This window comes from Dendrobates tinctorius, unplaced genomic scaffold (assembly GCF_039654945.1).
Source record: "Dendrobates tinctorius isolate UK_male_01 unplaced genomic scaffold, ASM3965494v1 ptg000243l, whole genome shotgun sequence".
NCBI classification, from domain to species: domain Eukaryota; kingdom Metazoa; phylum Chordata; class Amphibia; order Anura; family Dendrobatidae; genus Dendrobates; species Dendrobates tinctorius.
This window is the reverse complement of record NW_027361910.1, coordinates 8340524-8366509: the sequence shown is the minus strand read 5'-3', so window position 1 is coordinate 8366509 and position 25986 is coordinate 8340524. Positions and strand designations below refer to the sequence as shown.

The window sequence follows — 25986 nt, the reverse complement described above, 5'->3', positions numbered from 1 at the left end:
CCCCTTAGTTAGGGAAAATTAATAAAATTTAAAATAATGTATTTATTTCCATTTTCCCGTTAGGGTCAGGGCTAGAGTTAGGATTCGGGTTAGGGGTGTGTTGGGGTTAGGGTTGGAATTAGAATTGGGGAGTTTCCACTGTTCAAGCACATTAGGGACTCTCCAAACGCGACATGGCGTCTGATCTCAATTCCAGCCAATTCTGCGTTGAAAAACGATGCTCCTTCCCTTCCAAGCTCTCCCATTCTCCCAAACAGTGGTTAACCCCCACATATGGGGTATCAGCCTACTCAGGACAAAATGCACAAGAACTTTTGGGGTCCAATTTCTCCTGTTACCCTTGGGAAAATAAAAAAAATGGAGGCAAAAAGATCATTTTTGTGGAAAAACATTATTTTATTTTTATGGCTCCACATTATAAACCTCTGTGAAGCACTTGGGGGCTCAAAGTGCTCACCACACATCTAAAGTTCCTTGGGGGGGGGGGGTCTCGTTTCCAAAATGGGGTCACTTGTGTGGTGTTTCCACTGTTTAGGCACCTCAGGGGCTCTCCAAACGTGACATGACACCCGCAGACCATTTCATCAAAGTCTGCATTTCAAAACGTCACTACTTCCCTTCCGAGCCCCAACGTGTGACCATATAGTATTTTTCTCCCACATATGGGGTATCAGCCACATACTCAGGACAAATTGGACAACAACTTTTGGGGTCCAATTTCTCCTATTACCTTTGGGGGAATAAAAAATTTGGGATTGAAAGATCATGCTTGTGGAAAAAATATGATTTTTTAATTCTCACGCCCAGGCGTTATAAACTTCTGTGAAGCACTTGGGGTTTCAAAGTGCTCACCACACTTCTAGATAATTCCTTGGGGGGGGGGGGGGGGTCTAGTTTTAAAAATGGGGGTTACTTGTGGGGGGTTTCCACTGTTTAGGCCAGGGGTCCTCAAACTTTTTAAACGGGGCCAGTCCCTCGGACCATTGGAGGGCCGGAATACAGTTTAAAAAAACGATGAACAAATTCCTATGCACACTGCACATATCTTATTTTGAAGTAAAAAACAAAACAGGAGCAAATACAATATTTAAAATAAAGAACAAGTGAAGTTAAATCAACAAGCTTACCGGTATTTAAATGGGAACTGTGGGCCTGCTTTTGGCTAATGAGATGGTTCGGTTCCATATTTGTCACTGCTAGTCATAACAAGTGAAGCAATTTTTCTCTTTCTTGATATCATTGTTTCCTAGGGATTCCAAAGTACTATTAGTAAAATACCAATATATATACAGCGCTACAAAAACAATATACCAGCAATAAAATTGCCCACACAGAGACATACAAACTGCACTGCCCATCAATGCCATCTGATCAATGCCCATCAATGCAGCCTCATCAGTGCCCATATTGGTAGAACTCTACTTTAACCTCAGGTCAGATTGGTGTGGCGTGAGGAGTCCCCAATAGACAGGTAAATGTCCCAATAGGCAGGTAAATGTCTCCAATAGGCAGAATTGGTCCCTAATAGGCAGAATTGGTCCCTAATAGGCAGCATTGGTCCCTAATAGGCAGCATAGGTCCCTAATAGGCAGGTAAATATCCCAATAGGCAGCATATGTCCCCAATAGGCATCATAGGTCTCTAATAGGCAGGTAAATGTCCCAATAGGCAGTATATGTACCCAATAGGCAGCATAGGTCCCCAATAGGCAGGTAAATGTCCTAATAGGCAGCATTGGTCCCCATTAGGCAGGTAAATGTCCAAAATAGGCAGCATAGGTCCCCAATAGACAGGTAAATGTCCAAAATAGGCAGCATAGGACCCCAACAGACAGCATAGGTCCCCAATAGACAGCATAGGTCCCTAATAGGCAGGTAAATGTCCCCAATAGGCAGGTAAATGTCCCCAATAGGCAGCACAGGTCCCAATAGACAGGTAAATTTCCCCAATAGGCAGCATAGGTCCCCAATAGGCAGCATAGGTCCCCAATAGGCAGCATAGGTCCCCAATAGACAGGTAAATTTCCCCAATAGGCAGCATAGGTCCTCAGTAGGCAACATAGGACCTCAATGGACAGCATAGGTCCCCAATAGGCAGGTAAATGTCCCCAACAGGCAGGTAAAGGTCCCCAACAGGCAGGTAAAGGTCCCCAATAGGACCCGGTGTTGTCTCCCGCTGCTCTGATGAGGCGCCTGCTGGTCTCCGTCTTCCAGCACAGGCACATCCGGCGTGGCGTCATCAGGCCGCGCACGCGGCATGATGACAATCACGTCGTCTGTGTGTGCTCGCTGCATACAGAGGGCTGCGCAATGCCTTTCCTTGGTGCCTCGTTGTTCTGCCCGCGATTTCAGGGTCCGCCGGCATTGAACTGCAGAGAAGTTCAATGTCGGCCGAGCCCAGGGGGCCGGATAGAAGTCCTCAGAGGGCCACATGTGGCCCGTGGGCCGTAGTTTGAGGACCCCTGGTTTAGGCACATAAGGGCGTCTCCAAACACGATATGGCGTCCAAATTCAATTCCAGCCAATTTTGCATTGAAAAAGTCAAACGGCGCTCCTTTCCTTCCGAGCTCTGCCATGCGCCCAGTGGTTTACCCCCACATATGGGGTATCGGCGTACTCAGGACAAATTGCACAATAACTTTTTGGGGTCATGTTTCCCTTGTGAAAATAAAAATTGGGGGTGAAAAGATAATTTTTTTTTTTTTGTGGAAGAAATATGATTTTTTCAATGTACGGCTGTACGTTATAAACTTCTGTGAAGCCCTTGGGGGTTCAAAGTTCTCACCACACATCTAAATAAGTTCCTTGGGGGGGTCTAGTTTCCAAAATGGGGTCACTTGTGGGGGGTTTCCACTGTTTAGGCACATGAGGGGTACTCCAAACGCGACATGGCATCCGATCTCAATTCCAGCCAATTTTGTGTGAAAAAGTCAAACGGCGCTCCTTCCCTTCTGAGCTCTGCCATGCGCCGAATCTGTGGTCCCCCCCCCCCCCCACATATCAGGTATCAGCGTACGCAGTGCAAATTGCACAATAACTTTTGCAGTCCAATTTCTCCTGTTAGCCTTGGTAAAATAAATAAATTGGACCTGAAGTAATTTTTTTGTGAAAAAAAAGTTAAATATTCATTTTTTTTAAACATTCAAAAAAATTTGTGAGGCACCTGAAGGGTTAATAAACCTTTTGAATGTGGTTTTGAGCAACTTGAGGGGTGCAGTTTTTAGAATGGTGTCACTTTTGGGTATTTTCTATCATATAGACCCCTCAAAGTGACTTCAAATGTGATGTGGTCCCTAAAATAATTGGTGATTTAAAAATGAGAATCGCTGGTGAACTTTTAACCCTTATAACTTCCTAACAAAAAAAAAATTTTGGTTCCAAATTTGTGCTGATGTAAAGTAAACATGTGGGAAATGTTACTTATTCAGTATTTGTGTGCCATATCTCTGTGCTTTAAGGGCATAAAAATTCAAAGTTGGAGAATTGCGAAGTGGAGAGCTCGCCATATCTCTGTGCTTTAAGGGCATAAAAATTCAAAGTTGGAGAATTGCGAAGTGGAGAGCTCCAGATGTGCCTAAACAGTGGAAACCCCCCACAAGTGACCCCATTTTGGAAAATAAGTTCCTCGAAGGGTCTATCTAGATATGTGGTGAGAACTTTGAACCCCCAAGGGCTTCGCAGAAGTTTATAACGTACAGCTGTACAGTTAAAACATTTTTTCCACAAAAATGATCTTTTCACCCCTAATTTTTATTTTCCCAAGGGTAACAGGACACCCAAAGTTATTGTGCAATTTGTCCGGAGTACGCTGATACCCCATATGTGAGGGTAAACGACTATTTGGGCACATGACAGAGCTCGGAAGGGAAGCGGTGCCATTTGACTTTTTTGGCTGGAATTGAGATTGGATGTCATGTCGTGTTTGGAAAGTCCCAGATGTGCCTAAACAGTGGAAACCCCCCACAATTGTCACCATTTTGGAAACTAGACCCCCTAAGGAACTTATCTAGATGTGTGGTGAGCACTTTGAACCCCCAAGTGCTTCACAGAAGTTTATAACGCCCGAGCGTGAAAATAAAAAAATCATTTTTTTCCACAAACATGGTCTTTTAGTCCTCAATTTTTTTATTTTCCTAAGGGTAACAGGAGAAATTGGACCCCAAAAGTTGTCCAATTTGTACTGAGTACACTGATATCCAATATGTGGGAGAAAACTACTGTATGGGCACATGTCGGGGCTCGGAAGGGAAGTAGTGACGTTTTGGAATGCAGACTTTGATGGAATCTTCTGCGGGTGTCATGTTGCTTTTGGAGAATCCCTGATGTGCCTAAGCTGTGGTGACCCCATTTTGAAAACTAGACTCCCCAAGGAAGTTATCTAGATATGCGGTGAGCACTTTGAAACCCCCAAGTGCTTCACAGAAGTTTGTACAACGTAGAGCCATAAAAATAAAAAAATCTTATTTTTTTTCCACAAAAATTATATTTTTGCCCCCATTTTTTATTTTCCCAAGGGTAACAGGAGAAATTGGACCCCAAAAGTTCTTGTGCATTTTGTCCGTTAGTAGGCTGATACCCCATATGTGGGGGTAAGGCCGGAGTCACATTAGCGATTAAATCGGACGAATGCAGTGCGATAAAAAAATCGCATTGCATTCGTCCCAATGTTATTCTATGGTGCTGCTCCCATCATGCGTTTTTTTATCGGATCCATTCCTCAGACCGAGACAATCGCAGCATGCTGCGATTGTCACCGATTTTCGAATCGGATTCGACAATGCAAGTCTATGGATGCGATTAAAAATCTCATTGAAAACGCACCACACGTGTGACTTGCGATTTAAATCGCAAGACTTCTCCAGTTCAACAGGAAAGAGCATCAGGCATTAACATTGGATGTCAATTTGATGCTTAGATGGGAATAAAATCGGTTCATCGCCGGAAAATGGGATGACAGACAGATCCCTGGACAAGAATTCTTTGTGCGATTTCGTACCGTTAAAATGGGACCGATTTTTTTTTTATTCGTTGTGTGTGACTCCAGCCTAAACCACTGTTTGGGCGCATGGCAGAGCTTGGAAGGGAATGAGCACCGTTTGACTTTTTCAATGCAGAATTGGCTGGAATTGAGATCAGATGCCATGTTGCGTCTAGAGAGCCCCTGATGTGCCTAAACAGTGGAAACCCCCCAATTCTATCTCCAACCCTAACCCCAACACACCCCTAACACTAATCTCAGCCCCAACCCCTATCCCTTTAGGCCTGTATCACACATCCGTTTTTTTTGACGTTCGTCAAAATCCGCCGTTTCGAAAAAAAAAAAACGGATCCGCCATTTTTTTGGACGGATCCGTTTTTTCCCCAATAGACTTGCATTAGTGGCTAAAGCGGATCTGTCCAAAAAACGGATCCGTTAGCATCCGTTTGTGGCAAAACGGAAACGGATCCGTCTTTCACACTTTGGCGGACGTCAAAAAACGGATGTGTGTTACCTGGAAATACATTTTTTTAAAATCTTTTATTATTTTTCCCTAACTAAGGGGGTGATAAAGGGGGGTTTGATTTACTATTTTTAGCGGGTTTTTATGTTTGGCAGCTGTCATACGCGAAGGCTATGTGCCCACGTTGCGTGTTAAAACGCACACTGAAAACCGGACTCCTTCCCAGAAATCGCGCGTTTTTTTCTGCGCGATTTTACCGCGATTCTGTTCGCGATTTTGCCGCGATTTTCTCAAGCACTTTCCAAGCGATTTGAAGGATCGCTTGGAAAGTGATTGACAGGCTGGTCACACTCGTCAAACATAGTGTTTGACAAGTGTGAGCAGCTTTTTACTATTGAGGCCGCCTATGCAGCCTCAATAGTAAAAGATAAAATGTTAAAAATGATAAAAAAATAAAAAATCGGGGTATATTTACCTTCCGACGTCCCGCGCTGCCATCCCGGGCCTCAGCGTTACCAGTAATGCCTTGCGAGACCTGTGATGACGTTGGTCTCGCGTTACTATAGTGATCTCGTGAGACCGCTAGAGTCATGCGAGACTACGTCATCACAGGACCTTGCCGCGAGGCATTACTGGGAACGCTTAGGCCGGGAATGCAGCACGGGACGTCGGAAGGTAAATATACCCCGATTTTGTTATTTTTTTACAGGGGTATGGTACCCAGGGCCTGGAGGACAGTCTCCTCTCCTCCACACCGTGGGTACCAACCGCACATGAGACGCTTAACTTCCCGCATGGTGGGCATAGCCACATGCGGGAAGTAAGCTATTCTCTTGCATTCCTATGAGTGCGGAATCGCGGCAATTCTTTGCGATTCCGCACAAAAGAATGATCATGCTGCGATTTTTTCCGCGATGCGGTTCCGCCGCGAAAAAAAAGCGCAGCATTAGCACAGCATGTGCGGAATGCCATAGGAATGCATGGGGGGTGTTCTGTACACGATTTTTAAACGTTTTTGCGCCGAAAATCGCGGCAAAAACGCTTAAAAATCGCATCGTGGGCACACAGCCTAAAAGACTTTTTTTTATTGTAAAAATAGTTTTTGCATCACCACATTTTGAAAGCTATAATTTTTCCATATTTTGACCCACCAAGTCATGTGAGGTCTTATTTTTTGCGAGACGAGTTGATGTTTTTATTGGTACCATTTTTCGTGCATGTGACATTTTTGATCGCTTTTTATTCCGATTTTTGGGACGCAGAATGAATAAAAAGCAGCATTTCATGAATTTCTTTTGGGGGGTGCGAACTTTACTCCGTTCCGCGTGTGGTTAAATTCATAAAGTGGTTTTATTCTTCGGGTCAGTACGATTACAGGGATACCTTATTTGTCTTTATTTATGCTTTGGCGCTTTTATGCAATGAAAACTATTTTATATAAATAATAATTATATTTGCATCGCTTTATTCTGCGAGCTATAACTTTTTTATTTTTTTGCGGAACAAGATGACGTTTTTAGCGGTACCATGTTTATTTATATACGTCTTTTTGATCGTGTGTTATTGCACTTTTTGTTCGTTGGTATGATAAAACATCGTTTTTTGCTTTTTTTTTTTTTAGGGGTTCACTAAATGGGTTAACTAGTAGGACAGTTTTATAGGGCGGGTCGTTACGGACGCAGCGATACTAAATATGTGTACTTTGTTTTTTTTATTTCCTAAAATGAATTTATTAGGGAATATTTTTTTTCTATTTAGAGATTTTTTATGTTTGATCTGTGTGCCAGGGGTTAATGTGCTGGGGGTGGCCCTTGACCGCCCCTGACACATACACATAGTGACGGGCTGTGATAATCAGCTGACACCCGGCCATGATCAACGGCGCTCCCCCCGTGAGCGCCGCTGATCGCGTTGGACGTACTATTCCGTCCTTGGGACTTAGGTCCCAGGTTACATGGACGCAATAGTACGTCCAATGTAGGAAAGGGGTTAATGTATCATCAATTTATCATCATTTGTGTTTTAACATTGTCTATTTCATAAATAGAATTTATTGACTTTTGAACTATATATTTTCTTGCATGTCCATAATTTGGAGAGATTTTTTTTATTTATTTATTTTTTTTTTTTTTTTTTACATTTTTTTAACATTTTTTTTTTAGCCCCAAATTTTGCATATTCAGAAGGGTAACAAGATAAATTGCACATTTTGCCTTTTTTTTTAATGGTGTTCACTAAAGGTGTTAACTAGTGGGACAGTTTTATAGGGTCGGGTCTTTGCGGATGAGGCAATACCAAATATGTGTACTTTTTTTATTTTTTTCATAAAAATATTTATAGATACAAGGTCTCTTGATTTTGTTATTATTTTTAATTTTAAAAAAATATATGTTTACAATTATTTCAGGTTTTGCTTTTTCCTTTTTTTTTTTTTTAATTATTTTTACTTCGTCCCACTATGGAACTATCATTTTTTGCAGGCTGATGGCCTGCCTAGTAGTATGAGCAGCATCCCCTTACTATGCAAACTGTCAGCTCTGCACTGACAGAGAAAGTTGCTGATCATGCACTGCGCATGATCAAGCAACTTTCCCAGCTCTCGTGATTTGGCTATCGTCATGACAACATCGGGTTACCATGACAAAGATGGAAACCCCTTGTCACACTGCGGGGGCTCCAATCCAAAGGCAGAGGGGCTGTCTTCCCGAAATGCTGCAATCACGTTTGATTGCAGCATTCATGGGGATAAGTTGCCGGGAACGGTGCGTGACTGCTCCTTGCACTTAGTGTCGGGCGTCAGCTGTGAGAATCAGCTGCCACCCGGCGGCGATCGCCCACGCGCCAACGTTTTGCTCGTAAGGCCGGGGTCACACTAACCGACGCAAAATACGGTCAGTATTTTACATGCGTAATACGGATGAATGGCCCCTAAACAGTGCTCTGTATGTCATCCGTAATCAAGGTGTGGTCGCGTATTTTGCGCATGTAAGCATCCGTATGTAATCTGTATGCCATCCATATTGCGAGATTTTCTCGCAGGCTTGCAAAATGGACATATAATGGAGCCCTATGACAGGGTTTCTAACAGAAACGAAAGAATAGATATAGACACATAGAATGCATATATATATATATATATATATGTATTCTTTGTGTATATATCTATTCTTTCGTTTCTTTATTAAACCTGTCAGTGTGAGTTTACTGTATAGCGCACTGAATTGCCGGCATTGCTAAAAGACACCTGTTGCGTATTTCTCGCAAGTCACATGTGTGGTCCGTGTGTAATCCGTATTTTTTGCCCACCCATAGACTTGCATTGGCGTACTACGGGCGTAGTACGCTGACAATCGCAGCATGCTGCGATTGGCATGGAGCGTAGAATTACGATGAGAAATATACGCCTGGTGCGAGTGACCCCATAGAGAATCATTTGTCCGTGTCTAATGCGTGCTTTTAGCGCCTCTCACTTTGCCGTATTCCTCGCCCGTGTGACCCCGGCCTAATAGTCCGTCCCTGGTCAAATAGGCACAGGGACGGATTATTACTTCAGGAGTCAGAAAGAGGTTAATAAGAGATTTTAATTTAAAAGCTGCATTTTGTGTTTACTTGTGTTTTGTCTAATATATAAATTTGTTTAACTATCTAAAACATTTAAATGTGACAAACATGCAGAATAGGAAATTAGGAAGTGGGCAAACACTTTTTCACACAACTGTATGTTTATTTGTTGCAGGATTAAATCATGACTGGAAGAGCCAGAGCAAGAGCACGTGGAAGAGCACGGGTCCAGGACTCGCAACAACCACCCAAGGTTATTATATGTTAAAATTATAATAAAAATATAAATTTTTTTTAAAATGAAATTATTTTCATCCTGCATTATTACCTTAATTTATGCACCTGGTAAAACTCTCTATGTATATGTTGTATACAAGCCTGTGGCAGATGACACCCTACACTCATAACCCCTTCCAGAGGTATAAATAGGGTTTTGGTTGAGGGGGGGCAAAACCTCTCAGTGGGTCCCTATCTAGGTAACCTTGATTACAACTGGGTGACGCACCCTAATAGTGGAGGAGAACCTTAGCAGATCACTGCTCTGTTAATGGAAATAATCTCTATATAAAGACCAATATTGATATTGCCGCCATATGGTCCGTGGTAGATACCAGTGCTACAGAACATATAAGTGATCACCGTAGAGTTAGGCTGGAGTCCCACACAACGTTCAAAAATACGTTCCGTATTTTACGGCCGTAATATGCAGAAATGGTCCCTAAATAGTGAACCGCGTGTCATCCGTTATCAGGGTGTGGCTGCGTATTTTGCCCATGTAAGAATCCGTATGTAATTCGTATGGCATCCGTTTGCCGAGATTTTCTCGCAGGCTTGCAAAATGGACATATAATGGAGCCCTATGACAGGTTAAAACCCAAACGAAAGAATAAAACCCAAACGAAAGAATATATATAATTTTTCGTTCAGGTTTTATTCTTTCGTTTGGGTTTTAACCTGTCATAGGGCTCCAATATACACTCACTGGCCACTTTATTAGGTACACCTGTCCAACTGTGTGTTAAGACTTAATTTCTAATCAGCCAATCACATGGCGGCAACTCAGTGCATTTAGGCATGTAGACATGGTCAAGACAATCTCCTGCAGTTCAAACCGAGCATCAGTATGGGGAAGAAAGGTGATTTAAGTGCCTTTGAACGTGGCATGATTGTTGGTGCCAGAAGGGCTGGTCTGAGAATTTCAGAAACTGCTGATCTACTGGGATTTTCACGCACAACCATCTCTAGGGTTTACAGAGAATGGTCCGAAAAAGAAAAAAAATCCAGTGAGCGGCAGTTCTGTGGCCGGAAATGCCATGTTGATGCCAGAGGTCAGAGGAGAATGGGCAGACTGGTTCGAGCTGATAGAAAGGCAACAGTGACTCAAATTGCCACCCGTTACAACCAAGGTAGGCAGAAGAGCATCTCTGAACGCACGGGGCGTCGAACTTTGAGGCAGATGGGGTACAGCAGCAGAAGACCACACTGGGTACCACTCCTCTCAGCTAAGAACAGGAAACTGAGGCTACAATTTGCACAAGCTCATCGAAATTGGACAGTAGAAGATTGGAAAAACGTTGCCTGGTCTGATGAGTCTCGATTTCTGCTGCGACATTCGGATGGTAGGGTCAGAATTTGGCGTAAACAACATGAAAGCATGGATCCATCCTGCCTTGTATCAACGGTTCAGGCTGGTGGTGGTGGTGTCATGGTGTGGGGAATTTTTTCTGGGCACTCTTTGGGCCCCTTGGTACCAATTGAGCATCGTTGCAACGCCACAGCCTACCTGAGTATTGTTGCTGACCATGTCCATCCCTTTATGACCACAATGTACCCAACATCTGATGGCTACTTTCAGCAGGATAATGCGCCATGTCATAATGCTCGAATCATCTCAGATTGGTTTCTTGAACATGACAATGAGTTTACTGTACTCAAATGGCCTCCTCAGTCACCAGATCTCAATCCAATAGAGCATCTTTGGGATGTGGTGGAACGGGAGATTCGCATCAGGGATGTGCAGCCGACAAATCTGCGCCAACTGTGTGATGCCATCATGTCAATATGGTCCAAAATCTCTGAGGAATGCTTCCAGCACCTTGTTGAATCTCTGCCACGAAGAATTGAGGCAGTTCTGAAGGCAAAAGGGGGTCCAACCCCTTACTAGCATGGTGTACCTAATAAAGTGGCCAGTGAGTGTATGTCCATTATATATATATATATATATATATACAGTGGGGCAAAAAAGTATTTAGTCAGTCAGCAATAGTGCAAGTTCCACCACTTAAAAAGATGAGAGGCGTCTGTAATTTACATCATAGGTAGACCTCAACTATGGGAGACAAACTGAGAAAAAAAAATCCAGAAAATCACATTGTCTGTTTTTTTTTCCTTTTATTTGCATATTATGGTGGAAAATAAGTATTTGGTCAGAAACAAAATTTCATCTCAATACTTTGTGATATATCCTTTGTTGGCAATGACAGAGGTCAAACGTTTTCTGTAAGTCTTCACAAGGTTGCCACACACTGTTGTTGGTATGTTGGCCCATTCCTCCATGCAGATCTCCTCTAGAGCAGTGATGTTTTTGGCTTTTCGCTTGGCAACACGGACTTTCAACTCCCTCCAAAGGTTTTCTATAGGGTTGAGATCTGGAGACTGGCTAGGCCACTCCAGGACCTTGAAATGCTTCTTACGAAGCCACTCCTTCGTTGCCCTGGCGGTGTGCTTTGGATCATTGTCATGTTGAAAGACCCAGCCACGTTTCATCATCAATGCCCTTGCTGATGGAAGGAGGTTTGCACTCAAAATCTCACGATACATGGCCCCATTCATTCTTTCATGTCCCCGGATCAGTCGTCCTGGCCCCTTTGCAGAGAAACAGCCCCAAAGCATGATGTTTCCACCACCATGCTTTACAGTAGGTATGGTGTTTGATGGATGCAACTCAGTATTCTTTTTCCTCCAAACACGACAAGTTGTGTTTCTACCAAACAGTTCCAGTTTGGTTTCATCAGACCATAGGACATTCTCCCAAAACTCCTCTGGATCATCCAAATGCTCTCTAGCAAACTTCAGACGGGCCCGGACATGTACAGGCTTAAGCAGTGGGACACGTCTGGCACTGCAGGATCTGAGTCCATGGTGGCGTAGTGTGTTACTTATGGTAGGCCTTGTTACATTGGTCCCAGCTCTCTGCAGTTCATTCACTAGGTCCCCCCGCGTGGTTCTGGGATTTTTGCTCACCGTTCTTGTGATCATTCTGACCCCACGGGGTGGGATTTTGCGTGGAGCACCAGATCGAGGGAGATTATCAGTGGTCTTGTATGTCTTCCATTTTCTAATTATTGCTCCCACAGTTGATTTCTTCACTCCAAGCTGGTTGGCTATTGCAGATTCAGTCTTCCCAGCCTGGTGCAGGGCTACAATTTTGTTTCTGGTGTCCTTTGACAGCTCTTTGGTCTTCACCATAGTGGAGTTTGGAGTCAGACTGTTTGAGGGTGTGCACAGGTGTCTTTTTATACTGATAACAAGTTTAAACAGGTGCCATTACTACAGGTAATGAGTGGAGGAAAGAGAAGACTCTTAAAGAAGAAGTTACAGGTCTGTGAGAGCCAGAAATCTTGATTGCTTGTTTCTGACCAAATACTTATTTTCCACCATAATATGCAAATAAAAGGAAAAAAAAACAGACAATGTGATTTTCTGGATTTTTTTTTCTCAGTTTGTCTCCCATAGTTGAGGTCTACCTATGATGTAAATTACAGACGCTCTCATCTTTTTAAGTGGTGGAACTTGCACTATTGCTGACTGACTAAATACTTTTTTGCCCCACTGTATATATATATATATATATATATTCATCATGGAGACGTGTGTTTATATGTATGTATATATAATATACCGTATATACTCGTGTGTAAGCCGAGATTTTCAGCCCATTTTTTGGGGCTGAAAGTCCCCCTCTCGGCTTATACACGAGTCATATACCTGGGGGTCGGCGGGGGAGCGGGGTGTCAGATCATACTTACCCCTCCTGGCGCGGTCTCTGCAGCCACGCTTCTCCAGGGTCTCCCTGCCTTCAGCGGTCACGTGGTACCGCTCATTAAACATGAATATGCGCATATTCATGTGTAATGAGCGGTATCACATGACTGCTGAAGGCAGGAAGGGAGACCTTGGAGAAGCAGGGCTGCAGAGACCGTGCCAGGGGAGGGGTAAGTATAGCGATATTCACCTGTCCTGTGTCCATCGCTGCTCACAGCTGTCTGCTCTGCTGAGTCCTGTCAGTGACATTTAGGCAGCAGAGGGCGCGGTGACGTGGTTAGTGCGCGCTTCGCCCTCTGCTTGAACAGTCACTGACAAAAAGCGGCAGGCAGTGGTGAATATCTCAGGTCCCGGGTCCTGAGCAGGAGAGGTGAGTATGGCTTTTTTTTTTTTTTTTTTTTGCAGCAGCATATGGGGGCATAATATATGAAGCATCTTATGGGGGCACCATATGGGGGCATATTCTATAGAGCAGCATATGGGTGCATATTCTATGGAGCAGCATATGGGGGCATATTCTGTGGGGCAGCCATATAGGGGCATAGTCTATGGGGCAGCATATGGGGGCATATTCTGTGGAGCAGCATATGAGAGTATATTCTATGGGGCAGCAAATGGGGGCATATTCTATGGGGCAGCAAATGGGGGCATATTCTATGGGGCAGCATATGGGGGCATATTCTATGGAGCATTTTATGGGGGCATAATCTATGGAGCATCTTATTGGGGCATAATCTATGAAGCATCTTATGGGGTCATAATCTATGGAGCATCTTATGGGGCCATAACCTTTATGGAGCATTATATGGGGCATATTATTCTATGGAGCATCCTTTGTGCAGCATTATATGGGGTGTATTTTGTATGGAGCATCTTATGAGGCCCATCATGAACTGTATGGAGCATTATATGGGGCCTCTGATTCAATATGGATATTCAAAAACAATTAACCTACTGATGTCTCAATTAATTTTACTTTTATTGGTGTCTGTTTTTATTTTTGAAATTCACCAGTTGCTGCATTTTCCACCCTAGGCTTATACACGAGTCAATAAGTTTTCCCAGTTTTTGTGGCAAAATTAGGGGGGTTGGCTTATACACGGGTCAGCTTATACACGAGTATATACGGTGTGTGTGTGTGTGTATATATATTTCATATAGTTCTACATAGTAGAATAGCCGCAAAATCAATTGCCGGCTTTCGTAAAATCATTCCCCAACCCCACATGAAATGACACATGGTTTACATACAGTAGACCATTTCACTTCATGTATTTTTATATGTCCCTGACTAATGGGGTTTGTGTGTAAAATTTGGGACGTCTAGGTGTTAAATTAAGGGGTTAATTCGTTGGAAAAAAATGCGTAGGCTCCCGCGGCAAAATCGCAACCAGAGAAGTAAAGCAGGGGAGTGAGTGCAGATTTTAATAGCCTTGAGAGAAACCATTGTTTTTGCCCCCCCCGCTACAAAAATCTGCCCCAGACACCCCAGAAAAGACGCATCTGGGGTAAAAAGGGTTAAAAAACAGACATTTATTAAAAAGTCTTTTAATAAAATAAAGACACCAAGTTTTTGACCAATTTTTATTACTCTGCTATTCAAAAATAAAACCATGAACTGTAAAAAAAACCCCCAAAACATAAAACAGCAACAATATCCTTACCTCTCCGCCGTTCAGTCATGTCCCACGCTGTAATCCTTCACAAGGGGTTACATGGTTTACAATGAGGACCGGTGCTAATGCGACCAGCCCCACTGTAAACTACTTCACAATGAATTAATTCAGCTCTGCGCAGCCTCAGTGGCTGCCTGTAGATGAACAAATTAGCGTGGGAAAGTTTCTGACTTTTTTTCCCACGCTCATTAGTTCACCTCAGGTCAGCCGGGGACTCCCGCTGACGTCATTGAGGCTGTGTGGAGTCCCCTGGTTGAGCTGAGGAACTAATGAGCGTGGGGAAAAAAGGCAGAAACTTTCCCATGGTAATTAGTTCATCTCAGGACAGCCAGGGAGGCTGCGCAGAGATGAAGTAATTCATTCTGGCAGTGGTTTACATGGGGCTGGTGGCATTGCACCGGACTCTGTGTAAACCACTTAACCCTTTCTGATGGATTGCAGCGGGGGACCTGACTGAGCAGTGGAGAGGTAAGGATATGGCTGATTTTTTGTTTTATTTTTGTTACAGTGCGATGGTTTATTTTTGCATTAGCAGAGCAATAAATCTTGTCAACAACTAGGTGTCTTTATTTCATTAAAATAATTTTTAATTAATGTCTGTGTGTTTTTTAACCGTTTTTAACTAAGAGTCTAGGGTTAATGATGGATAAGTGTCTAATTGACACCTCTCCATTATTAATCGGCTTAATGTCACCCCAGCCCCGCAGTGTGAGTACATCATAACACACTGCGGGGCAGGATCTGGGGCCTCCACAACACGCAGACGCAATAGCCTGATGTCGGTTCTCGGGCAGTGTGCACTGCGCATGCACGAGAACTATTGTCACAGCGTAGGCGCCGGCATTCAAAACAGCAGGATGCAGCAACACACAGGGGCATCATGATGGACGGATGGTGGGCGGTGCCGAGACACAGGACAGGCATGATGGACGGATGGTAGGCGGCTGATACAGGGGGACACGTCATACCTATGGGACACATTACAGGTATGAGGAGCTATTTATAAAAGTCGATATTTCAGCGTTACTAGGGGTCAGAAAAAGAAGAGCCACCGTCTCAGAATGCAGCCTTTGTGCTGCTGAAGGTGGCTCTTTAACTGAAAAATGCCCTGGGAGGGTGACGGGTTCCCTATAAACTTGTCAGTGTGATTTTACTTTATCACGCACTGTATTGACGGCTTTTCTAAAGGACACTGGGTGCATATTTCTCGCAAGTCACACATGTGGTCTGTGTGTAATGCATTTTTTTTTTTTTTGAGCAGCCATAGAACTCCATTGGCGTACTACGGGCGTAGTACGCTGACAATCGCAGCATGCTGCGATTGGCACAGCCCGTAAAATATACGCTAGAAATAATACTGATGGGAGGTACCCCATAGAGAATCATTGGTCCATGTGCAATACGTGTTTTTAAACCCTCTCGTCCGTATTTCTCTCTAGTGTGACTTAACCTCTTACCTACAATTGACGTAATATTCCGTCCATGTGACCATGGACCTAATTACCATGGACGGAATATTACGTCATCGCGATCAGCGGCGCCCACGTGGTGAGCGCCGCTGATCGCGGCCGAGTGTCAGCTAATTATCATAGCTGACACCCGGCACAATGTGTCAGGGGCGGTCGCGGACCGCCCCGACACGTTAACCCCTTGCACACTGCGATCAAACGCGATCGCGGTGTACCGGGGGTTAAAGGGAAGCATCGGCAGGGAGGGGGCTCCCTCCGTGCTTCCCTGAGCCCCCCCACGGCAGCGCAATGTGCAGCGCTGCTGCGGGGGGCTCTTTCCCTACAGGCCCCCGGATCCAAGATGGCGACGGGGGCCTGCAGGGAGCTGACTTCCTCACTGCCTGCAAAGCGCAGGCATGAGGAAGTCTGCAGCAGTGCCTGTGACAGATCGCTGATCTGTCACAGTGATGTGACAGATCAGCGATCTGTCACAGGACAGTGATGTCCCACCTGGGACAAGGTAATAAAGTAAAAAAAAAAAAAAAATTGTTAAAAATAATTAAAAAAAAATCGCTAAATAAATTAGTAAAAAAAAAAAATATTCCCCAATAAATCCATTTTTTCAAAATAAAAAAACCCAAAAACAATAAAATTACACATATTTGGTATCGCCGCGTCCGTAATGACCTGCCCTATAAAACTGTCCCATTAGTTAACCCCTTTAGCGAACCCCTTAAAAAATAAAAATATAAAACGAAGCAAAAAATAATGATTTATTATCATACCACCGAACAAAAAGTGCAATAACGCGCGATCAAAAAGACGCATATAAATATGCATGGTACCGCTGAAAACGTCATCTTGTCCCGCAAAAAACGAGCCGCCATACAGCATCATCCGCAAAAAAATAAAAAAGTTATAGCTCGCAGAATAAAGCGATACAAAAATAATTATTTTTTATATAAAATTGTTTTCATTGCAAAAAACCGACAAAACATAAAAAAACGACCTAAATGAGGTATTGCTGTAACCGTACTGACCCGAAGAATAAAAACGCGTTATCAATTTTACCGCACGCGGAACGGTGTAAACGCACCCCCCAAAAGAAATTCATGAAACGCTGGTTTTTGTTCATTCTGCGTCCCAAAAATCGGAATAAAAAGCGATCAAAAAATGTCACGTGCCCGAAAATGGTACCAATAAAAACGTCAACTAGTCCCGCAAAAAATAAGACCTCACATGACTCGGTGGGTCAAAATACGGAAAAATTATAGCTCACAATATGTGGTGATGCAAAAACTATTTTTACAATAAAAAGCGTCTTTTAGCGTGCGATAGCCGCCAAACATAAAAACCGCCATAAATCGTAAATCAAACCCCCCGTTATCACCCCCTTAGTTAGGGAAAAAAAAATAAAACTAAAAGAAAATGTATTTATTTCCATTTTCCCGCTAGGTTTAGGGTAGGGTTAGGGCTAGGGCTCAGATTAGGGTTAGGGGTGTGTTGAGGTTAGGGTTGGAGTTATAATTGGGGGTTTCCACTGTTTGGGCACATCAGGTGCTCTCCAAAGGCAACATGGCGTCTGATCTCAATTCCAGCCAATTCTGCGTTGAAAAAGTCAAATGGTGCTCCTTCCCTTCCAAGCTCTGCCATGTTCCCAAACAGTGTTTTACCCCCACATGTAGGGTATCAGCCTACTCAGGACTAATTACAAAACAACTTTTGGGGTCCAATTTCTCCTGTTACCCTTAGGAAAATAAAAAATTGGGGGCAAAAATATAATTTTGCGGAAAAAAATGTTTTTTTTATTTTCACGCCCAGGCGTTATAAACTTCTGTGAAGCACTTGGGGGTTCAAAGTGCTCTCCACACATCTAGATAAGCTCCGTGGGGGGTCTAGTTTCCAAAATGGGGTCACTTGTGGGGAGTTTCAATAGTTTAGGTACATCAGGGGCTCTCCAAACACACATGACACCCGCATACCAATCCATCAAAGTCTGCATTCCAAAACGTCACTACTTCCCTTCCGAGCCCTGACGTGTGCCCATACAGTAGTTTTCTCCCACATATGAGGTATCAGCGTACTCAGGACAAATTGGACAACAACTTTTGGGGTCCAATTTCTCCTGTTACCCTTGGGAAAATAAAAAAAATGAGGACTAAAAGATGATGTTTGTTGAAAAAATACGATATTTTTATTTTCACGCCCGGTCGTTATAAACTTCTGTGAAGCACTGGGGGGTTCAAAGTGCTCACCACACATCTAGATAAGTTCATTATGGGGTCTAGTTTCCAAAATGGGGTCACTTGTGGGGGGTTTCCACTGTTTAGGTACATCAGGGGCTCTCCAAACGCACATGACACCCGCAGACCAATCCATCAAAGTCTGCATTCCAAAACGTCACTACTTCCCTTCCGAGCCCCGACGTGTGCCCATACAGTAGTTTTCTCCGACATATGAGGTATCAGCGTACTCAGGACAAATTGGACAACAACTTTTGGGGTCCAATTTCTCCTGTTACCCTTGGGAAAATAAAAAAATGGGGACTAAAAGATCATGTTTGTGGAAAAAATACGATTTTTTTATTTTCACGCCCGGACGTTATAAACTTCAGTGAAGCACTGGGGGGTTCAAAGTGCTCACCACACATCTAGATAAGTTCCTTGGGGGGTCTAGTTTCCAAAATGGTGTCATTTGTGGGGGGTTTCTACTGTTTTGGTACATCAGGGGCTTTCCTAACGCGACATGGTGTCCGATCTCAATTCCAGCCAAAAACGTCAAATGGCGCTGCTTCCCTTCCGAGCTCTGCCATGCGCCCAAATAGTGGTTTACACCCACATGTGGGGTATCAGCGTACTCAGGATAAATTGCACAATATCTTTTAGGGTCCTGTTACTTTTGGAAAAATAAGAATTGAGGGTGAAAAGATCATTTTTGTGGAAAAAATATGATTTTTTAATTGTACTGCTGTACGTTATAAACTTCTGTGAAGCCCTTGTGGGTTCAAAGTTCTCACCACATATCTAGATAAGTTCCTTGGGGGGTCTAGTTTCCAAAATGGGGTCACTTGGGGGGTTTCCACTGTTTAGGTACATCAGGGGCTCTCCAAACGCGACATGGCTTCCGATCTGAATTCCAGCCAATTTTGCATTGAAAAAGTCAAACGGCGCTCCTTCCCTACTGAGGTCTGCCATGCGCAGAAACAGTGGTTCCCCCCCACATATCAGGTATCAGCGTACTCAGGACAAATTGCACAATAACTTTTGCAGTCCAATTTCTCCTGTTACCCTTGGTAAAATAAAGAAAATTGAACCTGAAGTATTTTTTTTGTGAAAAAAAGTTAAATGTTCATTTTTTTTAATATTCAAAAAATTCCTGTGACGCACCTAAAGGGTTAATAAACTTCTTGAATGTGGTTTTACGCACTTTAAGGGGTGCAGTTTTTAGAATGGTGTCACTTTTGGGTATTTTCTATCATATAGACCCCTCAAAGTGGCTTCAAATGTGAAGTGGTCCCTAAAAATAAAATGGTGTTGCAAAAATGAGAAATCGCTGGTCAATTTTTAACCCTTATAACTTCCTAACAAAAAAAAATTTTTAGTTCCAAAATTGTGCTGATGTAAAGTAAACATGTGGGAAATGTTATGTATTAAGTTTTTTGTGTGCCGTATCGCTGTGATTTAAGGGCATCAAAATTCAAAGTTGGAAAATTGCGAAATTTTCAAAATTTTCGCCAAATTTCCGTTTTTTTCACAAATAAACGCAAGTTATTTGAATGCAATTTTACCACTAACATGAAGTACAATATGTCACGAGAAAAAAATGTCAGAATCACCGGGATCCATGAAAGCGTTCCAGAGTTATGACCTCATAAAGGTACAGTGGTCAGAATTGTAAAAATTGGCCCGGGAGTTAACGTGCAAACCACCCTTGGTAGTGAAGGGGTTAAGCCCCAAGGGTGGAAGGGTGGTTTGCATGTTAATGACCAGGCCAATTTTTACAATTCTGACCACTGTCCCTTTATGAGGTAATAACTCTGAAACGCTTCCATGGATCCCGGTGATTCTGACATTGTTTTCTTGTGACATATTGTACTTCATGTTAGTGGTAAAATTTCATTCAAATAACGTGCGTTTATTTGTGAAAAAAACGGAAATTTGGCGAAAATTTTGAAAATTTTGCAATTTTCCAACTTTGAATTTTTATGCTCTTAAATCACAGCGATACGGCACACAAAAAACTTGATAAGTAACATTTCCCACATGTTTACTTTACATCAGCACAATTTTGGAACCAAAATTTCTTTTTGTTAGGAAGTTATAAGGGTTAAAAATTGACCAGCGATTTCTCATTTTTGCAACACCATTTTATTTTTACGGACCACATCACATTTGAAGCCACTTTGAGGGGTCTATATGATAGAAAATACCCAAAAGTGACACCATTCTAAAAACTGCACCCCTTAAGGTGCTCAAAACCACATTCAAGAAGTTTATTAACCCTTTAGGTGCGTCACAGGAATTTTTTGAATATTTAAAAAAAAATGAACATTTAACTTTTTTTCACAAAAAAAAATACTTCAGGTTCAATTTTTTTATTTTACCAAGGGTAACAGGAGAAATTGGACTGCAAAAGTTATTGTGCAATTTGTCCTGAGTACCCTGGCAGACCTCAGCAGGGAAGGAGCGCCGTTTGACTTTTTCAATGCAAAATTGGCTGGAATTCAGATCGGACGCCATGTCGCGTTTGGAGAGCCCCTGATGTACCTAAACAGTGGAAACCCCCCCAAGTGACCCCATTTTGGAAACTAGACCCCCCCAAGGAACTTATCTAGATATGTGGTGAGAACTTTGAACCCACAAGGGCTTCACCGAAGTTGATAACGTACAGCGGTACAATTAAAAAATCATATTTTTTCCACAAAAATGACCTTTCACCCCCAATTTTTATTTTTCCAAGGGTAACAGGACCCTAAGTTATTGAGCAATTTGTCCTGAGTACACTGATACCCCATATGTGGGTGTAAATGACTATTTGGGCGCATGGCAGAGCTCGGAAGGGAAGCGGCGCCATTTGACGTTTTTGGCTGGAATTGTGATCGGACACCATGTCGCGATTGGGAAACCCCTGATGTACCAAAACAGTGGAAACCCCCCACAAATGACACCATTTTGGAAACTAGACCCCCCAAGGAACTTATCTAGATGTGTGGTGAGCACTTTGAACCCCCCCAGTGCTTCACAGAAGTTTATAACGCCTGGGCGTAAAAATAAAAAAATCGTATTTTTTCCACAAACATGATCTTTTAGTCACCAATTTTTTCATTTTCCCAAGGGTAAAAGGAGAAATTGGACCCCAAAAGTTGTTGTCCAATTTGTCCTGAGTACGCTGACACCCCATATGTGGGAGAAAACTACTGTATGGGCACACGTCGGGGCTCGGAAGGGAAGTAGTGATGTTTTGGAATGCAGACTTTGATGGAATGGTCTGCGGGTGTCATGTTGCCTTTGGAGAACCCCTAATGTACCTAAACAGTGGAAACCCCCCACAAATGACCCCATTTTGGAAACTAGACCCCCTAAGGAACTTATCTAGATGTGTGGTGAGCACTTTGAACCCCCAAGTGCTTCACAGAAGTTTATAACGCCTGGGCGTGAAAATAAAAAATCATTTTTTTCCACAAAAATGATATTTTTGCCCCCAATTTTTTATTTTCCTAAGGGTAACAGGAGAAATTGGACCCCAAAAGTTGTTTTGCAATTTGTCCTGAGTATGCTGATACCCTATATGTCCCCACATATAAAACACTGTTTGGGCGCATGGCAGAGCTTGGAAGGGAAGGAGCACCATTTGACTTGAATTTCAACGCAGAATTGGCTGGAATTGAGATCAGACGCCATGTTGCATTTGGAGAGCACCTGATGTGCCCAAACAGTGGAAACCCCCCAATTATAACTCCAACCCTAACCCCAACACATCCCTAACCCTAATCTGAGCCCTAACTCTAGCCCTAACCCTAATGGGAAAATGGAAATAAATACATTTTCTTTTAGTTTTATTATTTTTCCCTAACTAAGAGGGTGATAACGGGGGGGTTTGATTTACTATTTATGGAGGGTTTTTATGTTTGGCGGTAGTCGCACGCTAAAAGACGCTTTTTATTGTAAAAATAGTTTTTGCATCACCACATATTGAGAGCTATAATTTTTCCGTATTTTGACCCACCGAGTCATGTGAGGTCTTATTTTTTGCGGGACGAGTTGACGTTTTTATTGATACATTTTCGGGCACGTGACCTTTTTTGATCGCTTTTTATTCCGATTTTTGGGGCGCAGAATGAACAAAAACCAGCGTTTCATGAATTTCTTTTGGGGGGATGCGTTTACACCGTTCCGCGTGCGGTAAAATTGATAAAGCGGTTTTATTCTTCGTGTCAGTACGGTTACAGCGATACCTCATTTATGTCGTTTTTTTATGTTTTGTCGGTTCTTTGCAATGAAAACAATTTTATATAAAAAATAATTATTTTTGCATCGCTTTATTCTGCGAGCTATAACTTTTTTTTAATTTTTTTGCGGATGACGCTGTATGGCAGCTCGTTTTTTGCGGGACAAGATGACGTATTCAGCGGTACCATGGATATTTATATGCGTCTTTTTGATCACGCGTTATTGCACTTTTTGTTCGGTGGTATGATAATAAATCATTATTTTTTGCTTTGTTTTTTATTTTTTAAGGGGTTCGCTAAGGTGGTTAACTAATGGGACAGTTTTATAGGGCGGGTCGCTACGGACACGGCGATACCAAATATGTGTACTTTTATTTTTTTATTTTCAAAAAATGAATTTATTGGGGAATATTTTTTTTTTTTTTTTTTTTACTAATTTATTTAGTGATTTTTTTTTTTTTTTAATTATTTTTACACTTTTTTTTTTTTTAACTTTATTACATAGTCCCAGGTGGGACATCACTGTCCTGTGACAGATTGCTTATCTGTCACATCACAGATCACTGTGACAGATCAGCGATCTGTCACAGGCAGTTCTGCAGACTTCCTCATGCCTGCGCTTTGCAGGCAGTGAGGAAGTCAGCTCCCTACAGGCCCCCGTCGCCATCTTGGATCCGGCGGCCTGTAGGGAGGGAGTCCCCCGCAGCAGCGCTGCACATTGCGCTGCCGTGGGGGGCTCAGGGAAGCACGGAGGGGAGCCCCCTCCCTGCCGATGCTTCCCTTTAACCCCCGGTACACCGCGATCGTGTTCGATCACGGTGTACAAGGGGTTCACGTGTCGGGGGCGGTCCGTGACCGCCCCTGACACATTGTGCCGGGTGTCAGCTGTGATAATCAGCTGACACCCGGTCGCGATCAGCGGCGCTCACCACGTGAGACGTACTATCCCGTCCTTGGGTATTAAGTCCCAGGGCACATGTACGGGATAGTATGTCTAATGACAGAAAGGGGTTATAGATAATAACTTACAGAGAATGTTCTTTATGATGGGAATCGTTCGCTTTTCATGTATTTTCCATCTCCCCCAGACCAACATGACAATTTCTTTCAGCCGGAACTCGGCTGCAGAGATTACAACAAAGACACATTTCACGTCACATTTTTTCAGCCCTGTAACCAATGGTACTATTCCCAACCCGCACAAACGCCTCAACTTGCTAATAGCCCAATGCTGAGTAGCTGCTGCCGTATGTGTCCCGGTTACTTGCCATGTGGTTCTCTGTGTCCTTTAAGTTCTAAAGCAACCCTCTAGAACAGAGATCCCCAGCCTTCCTGACCTTGAGAGCCACATTCAGCTCTGAGAGAGGGTTGCGAGCCATATCCAGGTACTGTGCCTCCCTCACAGCAGTGGCAACCAAAGCCCCCATTATGGGTGCAATGATAACCAAAGCTTTTCCACAAAGATCCCAAAGCAAAATACCAAGATCCAAGGGTTCCCACAATACCTCCATTCAGTTTTCTCCCAACACACTGTTACATCCAGCTTCAAGCATCTCTATATAGGTAGTATCATCCTGTCCAGTCTATCATACTCAAATTATCTATAAACCCCTAAGACCAGTGTATGTGCATCCAGGTCTGCTCTTCTGTGCAGGACTACTCACAAAATACACCATTTTGAGATGTGTTCTTCACACCTGTTTCCTAGACCTGGAGCTAATGCGCCAAGCTGGCAGACAGACGCGAGCCACAATCCATGTGACCGTGAGCCACATGTGGCTCCTGATCTACAGGTTGGGGACCCCTGCTCTAGAATATAGTAATGCTGGGGGCAAGTGCCCTAGAAAACAGTGCCCACATTTTGTTCCCTAGAAAGTAATAATGCCCTATGTGTGCCCCTTTGACAGTCACAGTAACCTGAGTTTCCCTATAACAATAAGTGCCCACTTAATATTAAATAATGTCCAGAATCTCCCCCTGTACAGCTCCCCTATACACAGTATGATGCTCTCTTATACACAGTCTAATGCCCCTCACTGTATATATACTGACCCCTAAGTATCTCCAAAACTGTTTGATAGCTCCAACACTAATCTCCACACTGTATGATGGCCCCCCAGGTATCCTCCATATAGCATAATGCACCAGACAATCCTCAATATAGTCCTCAATACAGTATAATGCACTCCCCATAGGTCTCTGTTACGAAATGAGTCACCGTAGGAGGCAAAAACAGAAATACTAGCTAAGTCCAGAAAACCAGAGAAGTTGGCAGCTATCGGATTGCAGACCCCTGAACCTATAAACAACAACTAGCAGTAGCCGTGGGGGGTTCCTACGGTGCCCTAGACCCCTCGATCACAGCCGGACAACTACATAGCCTAAAGACAGAAAAGGAAATCTAAACTGCCCCAGAGCAGACCCCAAAGCAATAGGCAGCCCCCAACATATAATGACAGTGAAGCAAGATGAAAAACACTCACACAGATAGAAAGATAGCCTGAGCAAATGATGGGGCCCAAGCTAACTAGATAGGACAGGATAGAAAAGCTGCTGTCTAATCCGCCAAAACCCTATCAAAACAAGAGCCAACAGCTGATGGGGAAAAAAGCCCTGAAGACGCTAGGCTTCAAAAAGACTATATCAGTACTCAGGTATTGTCTGAAGACAGAGCAAAAAGGAATTCAGCTCACCCCAGCAGGGAATGGCAGAAATCAAGGAAAACAATGCAAAACAAAACCAAAACACAAATGCAAAAAGTAGAGCAGAAAAGTTAGCTTTTGAGGAGCAGGAATCAGACTGGTCTCCTAGAATCCCTCAGAGAGATCACCAGCAAGGCAGAAGGGCGTCGGCTGCCTTATATCCAGTCAGTAATTCCCGTCACCCAGTCATCATCCTGCCCAGGTGCTTGGTAATCAGCTTCACTACCTTCCTTCCCCAGAAGAGGGAGTTCATCAGACCTCAATGGTGAAGGGGAAAATGAACTCACAACAGGTCTCCAAATAGTATAATGCACCCCCCCATAGGCAGCCTCTATAGTATAATGCATCCCTTAGCCCCTTCCCAACCTTTGACGTCACGTAGGAGTCATGAAAGTCGGTGCCAATCCAACCTGTGACGCCTATGTGGCGTCATGGGGAGATCGCGGTCCTGCGGGTCGGGTAACCGGGTCGCTGAAAGGTCACCGGACCCACAGGTGCAGGAGGCTTTGTACTTCACTCCGTGGCTACGATCGCTCTGACTGTTTAAAGTGAACAAGCCAATCAGAGCATTGTAGTATTTCACCAATGAAGTTTGGTGCAATATCGCAATCCAGCCATGGCCGACGCTGCAATACCGTCGGCCATGGCTGGAGACCGTGATCCGACC

The 25986-nt window shown here is 43.4% G+C and overlaps 1 protein-coding gene across 3 annotated transcripts in view; it reads left to right on the top strand.

Annotated features, from left to right (window-relative positions):
• PIWIL1 (piwi like RNA-mediated gene silencing 1) overlaps nt 1-25986 on the top strand; it is a 376145-nt gene that overhangs the window by 72148 nt on the left and 278011 nt on the right. For all 3 annotated transcript variants that reach the window (XM_073557066.1, XM_073557067.1, XM_073557065.1), the window contains exon 2: nt 9177-9254. In XM_073557066.1, coding sequence (XP_073413167.1) covers nt 9186-9254 — 69 coding nt within the window. In that variant the 5' untranslated portion in view covers nt 9177-9185. The remainder of the gene's footprint in view (nt 1-9176; nt 9255-25986) is intronic.